We start from the raw sequence: 19,711 nt of genomic DNA, 5'->3' as shown, positions 1-19,711 counted from the left end.
CAATAGACATACCTTTGTATGCCTCCTCGTCTGTAAACCTGCAGACACAGACACAAAAGTGAGAAGTTCTGTATTCTGCACCCAATACAGCTAGCCTTCAACATATTCTTATAGCATACATATTCTTACCTCTTTGTTGATTGATATCCATTGAATTGTATCCATTTTCTGTTTTAGAAAGATTTGCACATATATGAAAAGATAGATGGTATAATCACAAAACAATATCAATTTAGATCATACAAGGGACAAACCTTACCTTAAATTGTGGAGATCTTTACATTTTTCAGTTAAGTGCCTGCACCTGCTGTCCTTTCAAATTCAAATCCAAATGTTTCAGTTGGGCGGTTAGGTTCCTGCAAGAACCCCCACCAACTAATGAGGTTCCTCAATGAACCCCACCTCCTGTGGGGTTCTTGGAATAACCTTTTGGGGGCAATTTTCAGTGCCAAGAACCCTAAGGTTCTTCGAAGAACTTTGAGGATCTTAGAAGAACCCTTGTTGAACCCCTAATTTTTAGAGTGTACGGCTGTAAAGTGCATATAAATATGCCCCCAATGCTATTCTAAAGTCTAATACATCCACAGTGCGATTTCAACTGATTTTTACTTATTATGTGTCAAATTAACTGATTATTGTCTTTTGTTTAATTTATATAAAACAACATTCCGACCTTGTTTAGCATTATCTAGTCCAAATATGGCATGATTCCACTGTTCGTATCCGTTTGAATCACTTTCAATGGGGGACTTTTATTCTGAAGGCGAACCTTATTCCACTATTGTGGCTAATCCTTGTGGCTAGCTTCACACAGGTGTCCTGCTCAGCTTGGAGGATGCTGCAGTCAGATGCACTGCGGTAAAAAATAACGCCAGACAGGGTGCGAGAAAGAAGTCTGTATTATTCGCAATGCCAGCCCGGGAGAAAGATCTCTTCTAGGCCTAGAAGTCCAGGGTCATTTGATGGGTGGAATAATTTTTGCCACTCAAAAGAACAGCGCTTCATTAAATTATTTGTTGATCCATCAGAAGGAAAGGATAGCCTACATTTTCCCCCCCGAGAAAGGACAAATCGGGATAAGGAGGCTATTTTTTTCAGAAGGGACAACGTGAGGGCAGTAAAATGTGAGACAATGCAAATTATGATTATTTAAACCAAATAGTGCAATAATATATATTTATATATAATTGGTACGTAGCTTATGTAGCCTAGGTCTTCTTTCATATGGCATGCAATTAATTTTTTATGTAGCCTATTCAGTGGCATGCGACTTTACAGTAGCCTATTTAAACAATAGACCTACAGTGTCGACAGATTATTTAAATAAACATAATATATAAACTCATTTAAAATCTATGCCATCTTCAGTGGTGCACTGGCTTTATAGCTGTGTCAATATCATTTAGAACTAGGCCTATTATTCTAATAGAACATCAGACTACAGTTGGTATAAATAGCCTGTAAAGATAATAATAGCTCCGTGTATTTGATATTAAGACTTCAGATAATTGATAATCCCAGGCCAGGGTGTAGATTTGTAAACACTGTGTGTGAACAAAGACCTGGAACAATAGAAAAACCTGACCATAATCACAGCTATAGCTTAGCGATACAGTGAGCTCCAAAAGTATTGGGACAGTGACTCATTTTTTGTTTGTTTTGGCTCTGTACTCCAGCACTTTGATTTGAAATGATACAATGACTATGAGGTTAAAGTGCAGACTGTCAGATTTAATTTGGGGTATTTTCATCCATATCGGGTGACCCCGTTTAGAAATTACAGCACAATTTGTACATAGTCCCCCCATTTTAAGGGACCAAAAGTATTGGAACAAATTCACTTATATGTGTATTAAAGTAGTCAAAAGTTTAGTATTTGGTCCCATATTCCTATTTGTAGTGACTCTACAAACTTGGATGCATTTGCTGTTTGTTTTGGTTGTGTTTCAGGTTATTTTGTGTCCAATAGAAATTAATGGTAAATAATTTATGTCATTTTGGAGTCCTCACTGTGCATGGAAAAGCATTTCATAACAGTAGCCTATGTAACAAAGTAAATTAATTAATGCAATAGTCTTTGATGAAAAGATTGTTTCCATCTAAAGAGAAGTGCATGGCACCAAGAGCATGGCACCAAGAGCATGGCACTTGCAATGCCAGGATGGTGGGTTCCATTCCCGGGACCATCCGTGAGTAAAATGTATGCATGCATGTCTGTAAATTGCTTTGGATAAAAGCATCTGCTAGTTGGCATATTATTATTATTATTAATATGATTATTATTATATTAAGTGTTTTTAACACTTCAAATGTATTATTGAAGGTGTCGGGACTTCTATTTTTGTTATTTCTAAGGTCATTTCGGAGGAAGCAACTTCAGTCCCTACCATTTCTTACTTTGCTCAAATAACGTCTTTCTGGATAACATCTCAAAGGACATCTTACTATCAAGTGTTCAAAGAGACTGTTGGGATATTTTTGTATACCTTTTGAGGCTTCTCAGCCCTAGGATCTGTACTTTCGTTGCTACATTACACTTGAGGACATGTCTGCTGTGCGGCTACTGCTCCTGTCTCTGCTTTGTTCCCATTTTGGTAAGTGGAGTTGACCACCTTTGTGGATTGACCATTTGTGTATAGTCACAACATCTTTCAGTATATGGATATTCTTCTGTATACTGTTGAATTATGAACCTACCCAGTTCTACAACCAAAATGTTAAGCACTAATAACATGTCTTCTCTCTCCTGTAACAAGTGTCCCTGTGCCATGGAGCTTGTTCAGAGGTGGACTCGGACACTGAGGCCGTTGCAGGCAAAGGGTTCAAACTGGGCTGCATCTCCTGTAAGATGAGGCCCGAGGTGGAGGCTTCTGCCACAGTCAACTGGTATTTCAAGGCAAAAGGGGAAGCTGGCTTTGCTCATGTGAGTATCTGAAACGGATGATGATTGCTATAGGAGTCCAAATTTCTGCCACGGTAGTAGACTGTAGGATTAGGGTTGGGGTTTTGTTTGCTCTGGTGCCCACATAAAAAGCGCTGCCACTATAGTCCGCAGTCTGTTTAGAGTATACCAGCGCTTTTGAGATTGGCTAGGACTAGGTTTACATAGTCCTTTAGACAAACCTGTCATACTCCACATGGTCCAGAGCCTATCCCTAAGCACACAACCACAAGGCACAGCATACAAAGGTTTGCACACACACATGCACACACACACCAAAATGCCCAACCACATCATATGGCAGAGTGCTGCGTGCAGTCCAGATAGAATCAATCTGGATGACATTTTAGATCTCAGAGATCACTAAGGCCACAGGGACAGCCGATAGGCAGATACAGTGCATTCGGAAAGTATTCAGACCCCTTGACTTTTTCCACATTTTGTTATGTTACAGCCTTGTTCTAAAATGTATTAAATCATTTTTTCCCTCATCAATCTACACACAATACCCCATAATGACAAAGCAAAAACAGGTTTTTAGATTTTTTTTTTTTTTTTATTATTTATTCAGACCCTTTGCTATGATACTCAAAATTGAGCTCTGGCACATCCTGTTTCCCATTGATCATCCTTGAGAAGTTTCTACAACTTGATTGGAGTCCACCTGTGGTAAATTCAATTGATTGGACATGATTTGGAAAGTCACACCCCTGTCTATATAACGTCCCACAGTTGACAATGCATGTCAGAGCAAAAACCAAGCCATGAGGTCGAAGGAATTGTCCATAGAGTTCTGAGAATGTGTCGAGGCACAGATCTGGGGAAGGGTACTAAAACATTTCTGCAGCATTGAAGGTCGCCAAGAACACAGTGGCCTCCATCATTCTTAAATGGAAGAAGTTTGGAACCACCAAGACTCTTCCTAGAGCTGGCCGCCCAGCCAAACTGAGCAATCGGGGGAGACGGGCCTTGGTCAGGGAGGTGACCAAGAACCTGATGGTCACTCTGACAGAGCTCCAGAGTTCCTCTGTGGTCCGCTTGGAGTTTGCAAAAAGGCACCTAAAGGACTCTCAGACCATGACAAACAATATTCTCTGGTCTGAGGAAACCAAGATTGAACTCTTTGGCCTGAATGCCAAGCGTCACGTCTGGAGGAAACCTGGCACCATCCCTACGGTGAAACATGGTTGTGGCAGCATCATGCTGCGGGGATGTTTTTCAGCGGCAGGGACTGGGAGACTAGTCAGGATCGATGGAAAGATGAATGGAGGAAAGTACAGAGAGATTCTTGATGAAAATCTGCTCCAGAGCACTCAGGACCTCAGACTGGGGCGAAGGTTCACCTTCCAACAGGACAACGACCCTAAGCACACAGCCAAGACAACGCAGGAGTGGCTTCGGGACAAGTCTCTGAATGTCCTTGAGTGGCCTAGCCAGAGCCCGGACTTGAACCCAATCGAACATCTCTGGAGACACCTGAAAATAGCTGTACAGCAATGCTTTTTTGCCAACGTTTACTGACACCGGCCATATTCAACGGGTGTTAAGTGTTTCGTAAATTTGTCAGTTATTCTGCGCTCTGGCACACTCAGACTAGAGTGCTCTGAAATCGGAGAAGCTAGCCAGAGCGAATTTACCAGCTACGTCTATCAACAGTTGTCGCAGTGACATTCTATTGAAATGGTTACTTGCATAGTGGAGTCTTTTGATAAGACATGTAGCTAGTTAGCTAGGTAAACAATTAACCATAATCCTAACTCATGAAGTTACTACCCTGCATGAATCTGCAGGTAGCTAACCAACCAGGTTCAATGTTAGCTAGCTAACATTAGGCTATAACTAGCAAAGCAAATGGCCCTGAGATACGAATAATAAGATCATACACGTAACGTTAGCTAGCGAGCCAGCCAGCTAACGTTAGCTAGCTAGCTAACAGTACACTTTAACTTTAAATGAAAACGACTTTCTGTCAAAATTAGAAACGTGTAATATATGAAAATGTAGCTAGCTAGACTATCTTACCCGTGCTCTGAAATTGGAGTAGATAGCAAGAGCGAATTTACCAGCTATGTCGATCAACAGTTGTCACAGTGACATTCCATTGAAATGGATACTTGCATAGTGGAGTCTTTTGTTAAGACATGTAGCTAGCTAGCTAGCTAAACAACGAACCATAATCCCAACTCATAATGTTACTACCCTGCATGAATCTGCAGGTAGCTAACCAACCAGGTTCAATGTTAGCAAGCAAATGGCCCTGAGATACGAATAATAAGATCATACACGTAACGTTAGCTAGCGAGCGAGCCAGCTAACGTTAGCTAGCTAGCTAACAGTACACTTTAACATGAAATGAAAATGATTTTCTGTCAAAATTTGAAACGTGTAATATCTGAAAATGTAGCTAGCTAGACTATCTTACCAGTATACATCATGGATGGACGCTTCTCCCTGTCACAGATGCCATGGTTGCCCTTAGTTTGAAGATGTAATCCGGAGACAGGTGTTTTCTCCATCTCCTTAGCTATCATTCTCTAATTCCACTGATTTCAAAACTCGGTCCTCCAGAAAGTGGAGAGCAACACTTATGCAGTTCTACTAAGCAAATATACTTTAAAAAAAGCAGCGTTAGACAGGATTACCTACACATACTGACCAGCTCAAATAGACAGAAGCGTACTATATGGTAGACCAATCCGAACTCATCTCTCAGCATGTCCAGCCCACTCATTATCTCAGCCAATCATGGCTAGCGGGAAGGTTGCTGTCTTTTTCTGTGGCTAAACCAACTAGGCTCGTAATTTAACAATTGTATTCATATTTACAGATGGCATACAAGTTTGTTATTAAGGCACATGAAAGTTCACATGTTCCAGAAGGCATTTCTGCCTAAAAACGCATTTTGATAAAAACAAAAAGTTTACGTTCAAATGGCTCTCCTGTGAAGGAGTGACCCGCGACATACGCATAGTTTCCTGAAACGAGTCACAAATGTGCAAACTTTTCTAAAAACCAGTTTTTGCTTTGTCATTATGGGGTATTGTGTGTAGATTGATGATAATCTTTTTTTAAATCAATTTTAGAATAAGGCTGTAACGTAACAAAATGTGGAAAAGGTCAAGGGGTCTGAATACTTTCCGAATGCTACTGTATGTAACTTTGAGTATACTTTCCTAATCAAGGAACCTCTCTCAAAACACAGTTGCATCCCTTTGAGTCCATTATCTTGGATGTTGCCAGATATGGGTGGGGATCTAGGAAGTGAAACAGGAGAGATTTTCAGTGCCAGGTGAATGACCCAGATGTTATTGTGTCATTAGATATATAATTACGATGAGGAGGGCCCCCACATTGTGGATGAGCGCTTTGAGGACCGCGTCGACTGGAACGGCAGTAAGAGGAGCCAAGACATACAGGATGCGTCCATTTACCTCTTCAATGTCACCTTCAATGACTCGGGCACCTACAGTTGCCACTTCCACCGGCTCTTGACGTATGAGTTTTACGAATACCAGACTGTTGTCAGCAAGCTTGTGCACCTGAAAGTGGTGGCTAAAGGTTCAGTATTACAATACAGACATGCTTTTGTATGCAATTTGAATTCCGATGTCAATTATCCCATTTGTTAGGAAACATTTATGACTTAAAATGAAGCTTGTAAGTGTTTTGTAAGTGCTAAGAGCCTATGTGGTGGCTACTGAGTGCTTTGACTCCCCCCTCTTTCTCCCTCCCTCTCCCTCCATCTCTCTCTCTAGCCACCAGAGGGACAGCCTCCATAGTCTCTGAGGTGATGATGTATGTGTCCATCATCGGGCTACAGGCTTGGCTCTACATAGAGATGGTATACTGCTTCAGAAAGATCTCAGCTGCAGGAGAGGAAGCATTAAGAGAAAGCGCGTGAGTACCACTGTATCCCTACTTCCTCTCCTGTAGCTGTATTCTTTCGTTTTAGGTCCTCTATTACGGTCTCCCTCCAAATAATCTCACTGTCTTTGTCTGTTATGTACCTGTCTATCCTGTTGATTTGTGTTCTCTCCTCTCTCTTTCATAGTGCTGAGTAGTGCAATTCCTTTGTTCTTCCTTATTCAATATTCTCTCCCTGTACTCTTGTCTGTCTTTCTCTCGATCTTCGTCTTCCTTGCCACTCCTATTCTCTCTCACTTTTTCCATCCCTGTGTCCCGCAATCGTCACATTTCCCACTCTCTAGAAAAGCCAAAGAAGGTACATTTCCCGAAAAACATTTGTGTGCTTGCTTCAGCAGTCTAGAAGTATGTTTAAATAGCTTAAAAGCTCATGTAAAATTAAATTTGAAAAGAAGTTGGAGTTAAATATAGTTGTGTCAGGAGAACTCATGTATTCCGTTGACATCACATTTCATTGAACATAAAATGTGTATGATAATACATTTGGCCTTGGTGTTTAGGCTGTGTCTGTGGAGTGCTGCCAATGTGGGGAAAGTGCTCAGTTAATTTATATGATCAAAAGCAAGCTATAGGTAGGGAGCAGAGTATCTGCCATGCCCCGCATAGATAGAAGAACAGAACCAAAAGCAGGTGGAGGCTGGGGGTTGCTTGGCAAAAGCGCAGCAGTTGCAAGCGATGATGTTTGCTGAATGCCCAAACTGAATAAGCTTCCATTAAAATAAATTATATTCTGTCTCTGATTGAATGTTAGCTCAGTTGACACGGCTTGCTTCGCTTTGCTACATTAAAGCAATAAGTCTGGTTACTTAAGTTGGATGGATGGTTGCTAGATAGAAGGATAAAGGAAGTTATTATGGATGGATGGAGTGATGAATGAAGGTTAGAAGGGTTGTTGGATAGAGAGATAGGTTAGAGGGGTAAGTGGATTGATCGAGGTTATGAATGAATAGATAAAGTGCGGTTGAAAGAGTGGAATAGACATAGGAATAGTAGGAGATATGCAGTGTAGTTTACATTATTGAAATGCTTTAAGTAATGAGAGTGGTTAGAATAGTTATAGATGGATAGATACAGTTGAAGTCGGAAGTTTACATAAACTTAGGTTGGAGTCATTAAAACTTGTTTTTCAACCACTCCACAAATTTCTTGTTAACAAACTATAGTTTTGGCAAGTCAGTTAGGACATCTACTTTGTGCATGACACAAGTAATTTTTCCAACAGATTATTTCACTGATAATTCACTGTATCACAATTCCAGTGGGTCAGAAGTTTACATACACTAAGTTGACTGTGCCTTTAAACAGCTTGGAAAATTCCATGGCTTTAGAAGCTTCTGTTAGGCTAATTGACATCATTTGAGTCAATTGGAGGTGTACCTGTGGATGTATTTCAAGGCCTACCTTCAAACTCAGTGCCTCTTTGCTTGACATCATGGGAAAATCAAAAGAAATCAGCCAAGACCTCATAATTTGTTTTGTAGACCTCCACAAGTCTGGTTCATCCTTGGGATCAATTTCCAAACGCCTGAAGGTACCAAATTCATCTGTACAAACAATAGTACGCAAGTATAAATGCCATGGGACCACGCAGCCGTCATACCGCTCAGGAAGGAGACGCATTCTGTCTCCTAGAGATGAACTTACTTTGGTGCGAAAAGTGCAAATCAATCCCAGAACAACAGCAAAGGACATTGTGAAGATGCTGGAGGAAACAGGTACAAAAGTATTTATATCCACAGTAAAACGAGTCCAATATCGACATAACCTGAATGGCCGCTCAGCAATGAAGAAGCCACTGCTCCAAAACTGCCATATAAAAGCCAGACTACGGTTTGCAACTGCACATGGGGACAAAGATTGTACTTTTTGGAGAAATGTCCTCTGGTCTGCTGAAACAAAAATAGAACTGTTTGGCCATAATGACCATCGTTATGTTTGGAGGAAAAAGGGGGGGCTTGCAAGCCGAAGAACACCATCCCAACCGTGAAGCACGGGGGTGGCAGCATCATGCTGTAGGGGTGCTTTGCTGTAGGAGGGTCTGGTGCACTTCACAAAATAGATGGCATCATGAGGAAGGAAAATTATGTGGATATATTGAAGCAACATCTCAAGACATCAGTCAGGAAGTTAAAGCTTGGTCGCAAATGGGTCTTCCAAATAGACAATGACCCCAAGCATACTTCCAAAGTTGTGGCAAAATGGCTTAAGGACAAAGTCAAGGTATTGGAGTGGCCATCACAAAGCCCTGACCTCAATCCTATAGAAATGTGTGGGCAGAACTGAAAAAACATGTGCGAGCAAGGAGGCCTACAAACCTGACTCAGTTACACCAGCTCTGTCAGGAGGAATGGGCCAAAATTCACCCAACTTATTGTGGGAAGCTTGTGGAAGGCTACCCGAAATGTTTGACCAAAGTTAAACAATTTAAAGGCAATGCTACCAAATACTAATTGAGTGTATGTAAACTTCTGACCCACTGGGAATGTGATGAAAGAAATAAAAGCTGAAATAAATAATTCTCTCTACTATTATTCTGACATTTCACATTCTTAAAATAAATTGTTGATCCTAACTGACCTAAGACAGGGACATTTTACTACGATTAAATGTCAGGAATTGTGAAAAACTGAGTTTAAATGTATTTGGCTAAGGTGTATGTAAACTTCCGACTTCAACTGTAGATGAATAAAGAATGAATGTAGGGATGAATGATTAAGGTTAGGATGAAACATAGAGATAGTTAGAGGACGCAACATTTTATCTGTCCCACTATGAGTTAATAAACAAACTGAAAGGGTGGAGTGTGTTTGTTGTTTGAACAGGTATAAAGCAAAGGCTAGCGATTTAATGCCACCTGTAGTTATGGAATGTTTTTTCACAAGTATAATTAATTGGCTGATCCTTCCTGATGACCTGCATGGAATTATGTGATCCTTCCTTAATCCATAGGATGTCCCACCCAGTTGACTATGTCAAAATGGTGTAAGTCCTTAATGGCTCTGTCCATGCTAAAACAGGCTTTTAGCCACTAGAGTCCTCTAGCTATCTCCATTTGATGAAATCTCAGGTTTTTAGGTAAAAAGCAGATGATGATATTCTAACCTTTTCTATCTTTCTCCTTTCTTTCCAGGAATGCAGAATATTTAGCTATAGCCTCGGAGGGTAAAGATAACTGTGCAGGGGTGCAAGTGGCAGAATAACCCAGGTATATCATGAAGAAAACGTATCAGCAAGTAAAAGGATAAGTAAACTCAAAGCATAAACAATGTAAATGCAGCACAGCACATATTAGCCTACACAATTAGATTATTGGATTCATGCACGTGGAGAGGCAATTCTTGTAGAACCGAGGCTTGTCATGTATTTGCACATTTTCATCTAACAGAGTTCAACTGTCCTTGACTTCTCTCTTGTAACAGGATACAGTGCCTTCAGAAAGTATTCATACCCCTTGACTTATTCCACATTTTGTTGTGTTACAGCCTGAATTCAAAATTGATAAAATATATTTGTTTTGTCACCCATCTACACACAATACCCCATAATGACAATGTGAAAACATATTTTTAGACGTTTTTGCAAATTTATTGAAAATGAAATACAGAAATATCTAATTTAGATAAGCATTAACACCCTTGAGTCAATACATGTTTACAGCGATTACAGCTGTGAGTCTTCCTGGGTAAGTCTTTTAAGAGCTTTGCACACCTGGATTGTACAATATTTGCACATTAATCTTTTTTAATTCTTCAAGCTCTGTCAAGTTAGTTGTTCGTCATGTTAGACAGCCATTTTCAAGTCTTGCCATAGATCTTTAAGTCGATTTAAGTCAAAACTATAACTCAGCCACTCAGGAACATTTAATGTCGTCTTGGTAAGCAACTGCAGTGTATATTTGGACTTGTGTTTTAGGTTATTGTCCTGCTGAAAGGTGAATTCATCTCCCAGTGTCTGGTGGAAAGCAGACTGAACCAGGTTTTCCTCTAGGATTTTGCCTGTGCTTAGCTCAATTCCGTTTCTTTTCATCATTAAAAAACTCCCTAGTCGTTGCCGATGACAAGCATATCCATAACATGATGCAGCCACCACCATGCTTGAAAATATGAAAAGAGGTACTCAGTGATGTGTTGTGTTGGATTTGCCCCAAACATAACGCTTTGTATTCAGGACATAAATGTGCCTTAATTACTCCAGAAGCATGTATTCAATTCAACACATCAGCAGAGCTCATTTGTTAGGCACATTTTTTGCAGTTTTACTTTAGTGCCTTACTGCAAACATGATGCATGTTTTGGAATATGTTTATTCTGTACAGGCTTCCTTCTTTTCACTCTGTCATAATTTACCATGCACAAAGGGATAGTCATGTCTTTTTTTTTTTTTTTACTCATCTACCAATAGGTGCCCTTCTTTGCGAGGCATTGGAAAACCTCCCTGGTCTTTGTGGTTGAATCTGTGTTTGAAATTCACTGCTCGACTGAGGGACCATATAGATAATTGAAGTAGTCATAAAAAATAATGTTAAACACTATTATTGAGAGTGAGTGAGTCCATGCAACTTATTACGTGACTTGTTAAGCACATTTTTACTCCTGAACTTATTTGGGCTTGCCATAACAAAGGGGTTGAATACTTACTGACTCACAACATTTCAGCTTTACATTTTTTATTAATTTGTAAACATTTCTAAAAACATAACTCCACTTTGACATTATGGGGCATTGTGTGTAGCCCAGTGACACAACATGTCAATTTACTCCATTTTAAATTCAGGCTGTAACACAACAAAATTTGGAAAAAGTCAAGGGGTGCGAATACTTTCTGAAGGCACTGTATGCCATGTGTAATCTATTAATGTTTTTTCTGCTTTCAGGAATGCAAAGGGGTTCCATCTACGTACTGGCCTCATCACCTATACGACCCCTTGGATCGCATGAAGACACCCTGAAGATGCACAGTATCAACACTTTCTGAGTCTTTATGAGCTTTCCTGTTACGTTAATGGATAAATGTGATATGATGGCATCATTACTTTGAAAGTAGCATGATACCAGCACCTCTGTATGTATTACACACAAAAGCATGTATCTAAGTCAACTAATGAATCATGATGTGTATGAATCCTGCATCAAGGTATTTTTTTGGTTGTAATGCTCTCTCTCTCCAAAGTGTATGTACATTTATATTAAGAGGTACTGTGAGAGAATTAATCTGATTAAATGGTTATCAAGAGAGCTTTATCACACACTGTATTTTAAAAAAATTATATAACTTTCGTGCAATTTTTACAAGTACAATATGTGGTACATTTTCATAACTAAGCACACAAATCACCATCTAAATGGCTCATGTTCCAAAACCAAACATATTTTCAATTGACTGAGTACAACAAACAAATTCACAAAGTCACTTGTATCACTGCACCAAATTGCTATTTTAATTTGGATACATATTAATTTCAGTATCTGTTTTTCAAAATGCAATATTCATTTTACTTTTGATATGATTTTCTTGTCCTTTGTTAACAATACAATTAATTATCACTTAATCAAACTGCTCAAAACGGATAACTACTTAACCAAAATGATGTAGTGCCTAGTTAGCGTATATATACACACTGAACAAAAATATAAACGCAACATGTAAAGTGTTGGTCCCATATTTCATGAGCTGAAATAAAAGATCTCAGACATTTTCCAGATGCACAAAAAGCTTACTTCTCTCAAATGTTGTGCACACATTTGTTAAAACCCTGTTGGTGAGCATTTCTCCTTTGCCAAGATAATCCATCTACCTGACAGGTGTGGCATATCAAGAAGCTCTGCACCTGTACACAGCCCATCTGAAATTAGCCCACCCAACTACCTCATTCCTATATTGTTATTTATTTTTGCTCTTTTGCACCCCAGTATCTCTATTTGCACATAATATCTTGCACATCTAGCATTCCAGTGTTAATACTATTGTAATTATTTTGCACTATAGCCTATTTATTGCCTTACCTCCACAACTTGCTACATTTGCACACACTGTATATATATTTTCTGTTGTATTTTTGACTTTATGTTTTTTACCCCATATGTAACTCTGTGTTGTTTTTATCGCACTGCTTTGCTTTATCTTGGCCAGGTCGCAGTTGTAAATGAGAACTTGTTCTCAACTGGCTTACCTGGTTAAATAAAGGTGGGAAAAAAATTATAAAAAAAGCTGATTAAACAGCATGATCACTACACAGGTGCGCCTTGTGCTGGGGACAATAAAAGGCCACAGTTTTGTCACATAACACAATGCCACAGATGTCTCAAGTTTTGAGGGAGCGTGCAATTAGCATGCTGACTGCAGGAATGTCCAACAGAGCTGTTGACAGAGAATTTAATGTTAATTTCTCTACCATATGCCGCCTCCAACGTCATTTTAGAGAATTTGGCAGTACGTCCAAACGGCCTCACAACCGCAAACCACAGTTGGGCCTGGCTCCCCAGTGGGTGGGCCTGGCCCCCAAGTGGATGGGCCTATGCCCTCCCAGGCCCACCCATGGCTACTCCCCTGCCCAGTCATGTGAAATCCAAAGATTAGGGCCTACTTAATTTCAATTGACTGATTTCCTTCTATGAACTGTAACTCAGTAAAGTCTTAGAAATTGTTGCATGTTGCGTTTATATTTTTGTTCGATATAGTTTGATAACTGCTGAACCCCAGTCAACACGGTGGATTCGGGCCTATTCCATTTGAGACAGGGGACTCGGCATCGACTTGGACTCGGTGGTGCTTAATACTGGCCGAGCTCTTCCCGAATCCGTCAGAATCATATTACTCTGGGTTCCGGCTAATGGTATCGGGCCGAGTCCACTTCAGTATATCTGGCCCAATGAACTTTATCAGAAGTAGAGCCATATGCTGTTTTTATCCGGCATGCGATGGAAGAATAAAAAAACAAATTCATGTAATAATTTCACCTCGGATTTGCTAGGTCATTTCCGAGCAAAAATTCACCCCATTAGGCTATTAGATGGAGAAGGACCCTACTATGCTATAAATTAATTAGATTTGACCAAATATGTTTTTTTGGAACCCCACTCACACTAATTCTATTAATTTAAGTACTTCGGCAAATCCTGGCTTAATATAATGGCATTAGTGATTTTTAGGCATATGCTGGCGGCCTCGTTAATTATAGGATGACTTGGGATACATGATCCACGACAGACAGCTTATCTCAGTGTTATAGGATATAGCCTATTTTTCAATGGTAGGCCTATCTGTAAACGCTGATACATCCTGACAAAATACACCGTATAAGTGGCCTAATGTAGTAAAGCCCTGACCTGTAAATTGTAGAGAATAAACCCATAACTGATCCAAATGCTTGCATAATCAGGGCTTTATTTCTGCATGAAACACAAAAGGATGTTTGAGCGGTTATTCACAAGAGCCTACATCACTGCAGTTTACAGCCTGGACAATAATTGTGTGCTAAAAATAATACATTCCTCATTGCAGTGTGTTGTTGTAGCCTAGGAGTTAGAATAATTTGATTTTCTAAAAACGTAGGCCTAATGATATCAATAGTGGAGCCTGCCCGGCGACCACAGAGTGCAGCCTGGAGGAACGAATAGGCCTATATCTTCCATTTGATATTCAGCTACCTACGCTGAAGGAGTGATGCAACCATGCATGTTGAATTATTGCAATAGCCTATTAAACTGTTACAAATTTATTCTATAGCCTATTAAAATAGCAAAATAAATAATGACCTTGACAGTCAATGGAAAAAATCATGGCGCTCGAAACGTCATGATTGTGGGTTTGATTCCCGGGGCCACGAAAGGAAAATGCATGCATACATACTGTCGCTATGGATAAAAGCTTCTGCTTAATGTCACATTTATTATTTTTGCGCACCTCATATTTGTACATCAAACATTTTCCTGCATGGAACTTTTGACATTCTTCTCAGAATGCGCAGACAGCCCTTGACAGTAGTTATGGGCTTTTGCGCATTCTGAGAAGACAGAAGAAAATAAAACAACGTATTTAAACCGGGTAAATTATGAATTGTATCACCAACTGTGTAACTTTGTCATAGTGTTTCTTTGTTATAACCCAAGGTTGCATGCCACATTTTTGCTGAACCTGAACATAGACTAAGTTTAATTCAAGATTGAGACCTCACATTACCAAGTCAACAATAGGCTACTATTTCCTGTCTGTTTTACAAATCTGTGATTGTAATTTTCAACATAGCAAATACTGTGAGGGAAAAAAGTATTTGATCCCCTGCTGATTTTGTACGTTTGCCCACTGACAAAGAAATGATCAGTCTATAATTTTAATGGTAGGTTTATTTGAACAGTGAGAGACAGAATGACAACAAAAAAATCCAGAAAAACGCATGTCAAAAATGTTATAAATTGATTTGCATTTTAATGAGGGAAATAAGTATTTGACCCCCTCTCAATCAGAAAGATTTCTGGCTCCCAGGTGTCTTTTATACAGGTATCGAGCTGAGATTAGGAGCACACTCTTAAAGGGAGTGCTCCTAATCTCAGCTTGTTACCTGTATAAAAGACACCTGTCCACAGAAGCATTCAATCAATCAGATTCCAAACTCTCCACCATGGCCAAGACCAAAGAGTTCTCCGAGGATGTCAGGGACAAGATTGTAGACCTACGCAAGGCTGGAATGGGCTACAAGACCATCGCCAAGCAGCTTGGTGAGAAGGTGACAACAGTTGGTGCGATTCTGCGTAAATGGAAGAAACACAAAATAACTGTCAATCTCCCTTGGCCTGGGGCTCCATGCAAGATCTCACCTCGTGGAGTTGCAATGATCATGAGAACGGTGAGGAATCAGCCCAGAACTACACGGGAGGATCTTGTCAATGATCTCAAGGCAGCTGGGACGATAGTCACCAAGAAAACAATTGGTAACACACCACGCCTTGAAGGACTGAAATCCTGCAGCGCCCGCAAGGTCCACCTGCTCAAGAAAGCACATATACAGGCCCGTCTGAAGTTTGCCAATGAACATCTGAATGATTCAGAGGAGATCTGGGTGAAAGTGTTGTGGTCAGATGAGACCAAAATCGAGCTCTTTGGCATCAACCCAACATGCCGTGTTTGGAGGAGGAGGAATGCTGCCTATGACCCCAAGAACACCATCCACACCGTCAAACATGGAGGTGGAAACATTATGCTTTGGGGGTGTTTTTCTGCTAAGGGGACAGGACAACTTCACCGCATCAAAGGGACGATGGACGGGGCCATGTACCGTCAAATCTTGGGTGAGAACCTCCTTCCCTCAGCCAGGGCATTGAAAATGGGTCATGGATGGGTATTCCAGCATGACAATGACCCAAAACACACAGCCAAGGCAACAAAGGAGTGGCTCAAGAAGAAGCACATTAAGGTCCTGGAGTGGCCTAGCCAGTCTCCAGACCTTAATCACATACAAAATCTGTGGAGGGAACTGAAGGTTCGAGTTGCCAAACGTCAGCCTCGAAACCTTAATGACTTGGAGAAGATCTGCAAAGAGGAGTGGGACAAAATCCCTCCTGAGATGTGTGCAAACCTGTTGGCCAACTACAAGAAAAGTCTGACCTCTGTGATTGCCAAAAAGGGTTTTGCCACCAAGTACTAAGTCATGTTTTGTAGAGGGGTCAAATACTTATTTCCCTCATTAAAAACGCAAATCAATGTATAACATTTTTGACATGCGTTTTTCTGGTTTTTTAAATGTTATTCTGTCTCTCACTGCTCAAATAAACCTACCATTAAAATTATAGACTGGTCATGTCTTTGTCAGTGGGCAAACATATAAAATCAGCAGGGGATCAAATACTTTTTTCCCTCACTGTAGCACCATACATGTATCGTCAATTGCCAACAACAATGCTTGCTGAAGTATCCTTAATAGAGAGCTAGCATTACCTCTAAAGGAACCAAAAACACACGATCCAGCAGTGGTGACCTCTGCTGCTGGAGCCATCTGCCTTCCAGCTCGAGCTGGTCTCTGCGCCTGACTTTCCAACTGTTGTTGTGAGAGTCCGTTGAGGAAGATTTTTTAGTGGACTATGAGATAAAACTGAGTTAATCACGAACATATACAGTGAGGGAAAAAAGTATTTGATCCCCTGCTGATTTTGTACGTTTGCCCACTGACAAAGACATAATCAGTCTATAATTTTAATGGTAGGTTTATTTGAACAGTGAGAGACAGAATAACAACAAAAAAATCCTGAAAAACGCATGTCAAAAATGTTATAAATTGATTAGATTTTCAATTAGGGAAATAAGTATTTGACCCCTCTGCAAAACATGACTTAGTACTTGGTGGCAAAACCCTTTTTGGCAATCACAGAGGTCAGACGTTTCTTGTAGTTGGCCACCAGGTTTGCACACATTTCAGGAGGGATTTTGTTCCACTCCTCTTTGCAGATCTTCTCCAGGTCGTTAAGGTTTCGAGGCTGACGTTTGGCAACTCGAACCTTCAGCTCCCTCCACAGATTTTCTATGGGATTAAGGTCTGGAGACTGGCTAGGCCACTCAAGGAACTTAATGTGCTTCTTCTTAAGCCACTCCTTTGTTGCCTTGGCCGTGTGTTTTGGGTCATTGTCATGCTGGAATACCCATCCACAACCTATTTTCAATGCCCTGGCTGAGGGAAGGAGGTTCTCACCCAAGATTTGACGGTACATGGCCCCGTCCATCCTCCCTTTGATGCGGTGAAGTTGTCCTGTCCCCTTAGCAGAAAAACACCCCCAAAGCATAATGTTTCCACCTCCATGTTTGACGGTGTGGATGGTGTTCTTGGGGTCATAGGCAGCATTCCTCCTCCTCCAAACACGGCATGTTGGGTTGATGCCAAAGAGCTCGATTTTGGTCTCATCTGACCACAACACTTTCACCCAGATCTCCTCTGAATCATTCAGATGTTCATTGGCAAACTTCAGACGGGCCTGTATATGTGCTTTCTTGAGCAGGTGGACCTTGCGGGCGCTGCAGGATTTCAGTCCTTCAAGGCGTGGTGTGTTACCAATTGTTTTCTTGGTGACTATCGTCCCAGCTGCCTTGAGATCATTGACAAGATCCTCCCGTGTAGTTCTGGGCTGATTCCTCACCGTTCTCATGATCATTGCAACTCCACGAGGTGAGATCTTGCATGGAGCCCCAGGCCAAGGGAGATTGACAGTTATTTTGTGTTTCTTCCATTTACGCAGAATCGCACCAACTGTTGTCACCTTCTCACCAAGCTGCTTGGCGATGGTCTTGTAGCCCATTCCAGCCTTGTGTAGGTCTACAATCTTGTCCCTGACATCCTTGGAGAGCTCTTTGGTCTTGGCCATGGTGGAGAGTTTGGAATCTGATTGATTGATTGCTTCTGTGGACAGGTGTCTTTTATACAGGTAACAAGCTGTGATTAGGAGCACTCCCTTTAAGAGTGTGCTCCTAATCTCAGCTCGTTGCCTGTATAAAAGACACCTGTGAGCCAGAAATCTTTCTGATTGAGAGGGGGTCAAATACTTATTTCCCTCATTAAAATGCAAATCAATTTATAACATTTTTGACATGCGTTTTTCTGGATTATTTTGTTGTTATTCTGTCTCTCACTCTTCAAATAAACCTACCATTAAAATTATAGACTGATCATTTCTTTGTCAGTGGGCAAACATACAAAATCAGCAATGGATCAAATACTTTTTTCCCTCACTGTAGTTAGAATTCTCTGTTGCTAGGCAATAACTTAATTGGGTCATTTCACTGTGTGTGTGTGTGTGAAGTGGGGATCTGACCTAGGGTCAAATTGCTCACTCTTACCTAATCCATGGCTGTTTTACCTTATCAGAGACTGAAACCAGACTGTTGCCTAATCCATCTCTCCTCAGTGAACCTGTCATGTCCAAAAATCAATCTTCAGGTCAAGCTCGGGAGAGCTGGGGTTGAACAGAGTTTAAACTAAACATGAGTGTTTTTGCAAGATAAGGGATTGATTGATTGTATTACTATTGATTCTGAACTGAATAAAAGTTTAATTTAGCCGCCATCATAGACAAAGGAAGTGGGCGGAGCGATAGAGAGTGGGAAACTGAAGAGGGAGGGGTTTTGAGCTAGAAGGGATGAGAATGGGACATTATAGATGGGGAGCAGAGTGAGAAGGGAGGCTACTCTGCAGACCAGCCCGACTTTGTTGAAATTGTAGTAAAGTCAATCTTGATTCTACAAAAACTCTGGAAGAACTTTGATTTTTAATAAAGTATAGTGATAATTCTCCACATCACCGTCAATTGGTTAACAGTCAAGGCCAGCCGGAGAAGATACCAAAAAGTCAGTACGGTTGAAAGTATGGATTATATCCCTCACGCTCCACGCAGGTCGAGTAATAATAACAATGTCATGCCGGTGACGTGATAGCATGGGAGGATGTGCCCCCGCGGTTCATATAAAACCGTACATCAGACCACGCACTGTCTCAGAGAATATTCTCACCCAAAAGATTCAGAGTGACAGGAAAGTACTGACGGTCTTCCAGGTATTTGTAGAACCATAGTTACATTTGTAACATCCGTTCTACTTCATACCTTTCAGACTGTCAGTACGGTTGAAAGTATGGGTGACTCATACCAACGAGGTCACAAGGAATAGCACCACTACCTCTGATTAATGCACCAGTGCCACTGAAAGAATGGCAGAGCCCATGGTGTGGCAGGATGCGATGTTGACCTTGTAAAATTTTGAGAACGTGCAGGGTGACGACCAGGTAGCAGCTGCACATATCTTATTCAGGGGGACGCCTCTCAGCGCATCCCAGGATGTGGCAACACTTCTGGTCGAGTGACATATCACACC

General features: G+C 40.8%; 1 protein-coding gene across 6 annotated transcripts; it reads left to right on the top strand.

Annotated features, from left to right (window-relative positions):
- The first annotated feature begins 811 nt into the window (after nt 1-811).
- Nucleotides 812-12,099, top strand: LOC121571375 (sodium channel subunit beta-1-like). Of its 6 annotated transcripts, XM_041882789.1 has the most exons (9): nt 812-1,124; nt 2,089-2,200; nt 2,356-2,594; nt 2,757-2,923; nt 6,262-6,499; nt 6,697-6,838; nt 7,150-7,163; nt 9,996-10,070; nt 11,739-12,099. In XM_041882789.1, exons 3-8 carry the CDS (start codon nt 2,546-2,548, stop codon nt 10,010-10,012), a joined length of 627 nt encoding a protein of 208 aa, XP_041738723.1. In that variant the 5' UTR covers nt 812-1,124; nt 2,089-2,200; nt 2,356-2,545; the 3' UTR covers nt 10,013-10,070; nt 11,739-12,099. The 6 variants fall into 6 exon arrangements, with proteins under 6 accessions (XP_041738723.1, XP_041738718.1, XP_041738717.1 ...); XM_041882784.1 differs by lacking the exon at nt 7,150-7,163 and having other exon boundaries at nt 2,106-2,200; XM_041882783.1 differs by lacking the exon at nt 7,150-7,163 and having other exon boundaries at nt 2,089-2,189.
- Nucleotides 12,100-19,711: the final 7,612 nt, after the last annotated feature.

This window comes from Coregonus clupeaformis, chromosome 8 (assembly GCF_020615455.1).
Source record: "Coregonus clupeaformis isolate EN_2021a chromosome 8, ASM2061545v1, whole genome shotgun sequence".
Taxonomy (NCBI): domain Eukaryota; kingdom Metazoa; phylum Chordata; class Actinopteri; order Salmoniformes; family Salmonidae; genus Coregonus; species Coregonus clupeaformis.
This window is presented reverse-complemented; position numbering and strand designations above follow the sequence as displayed.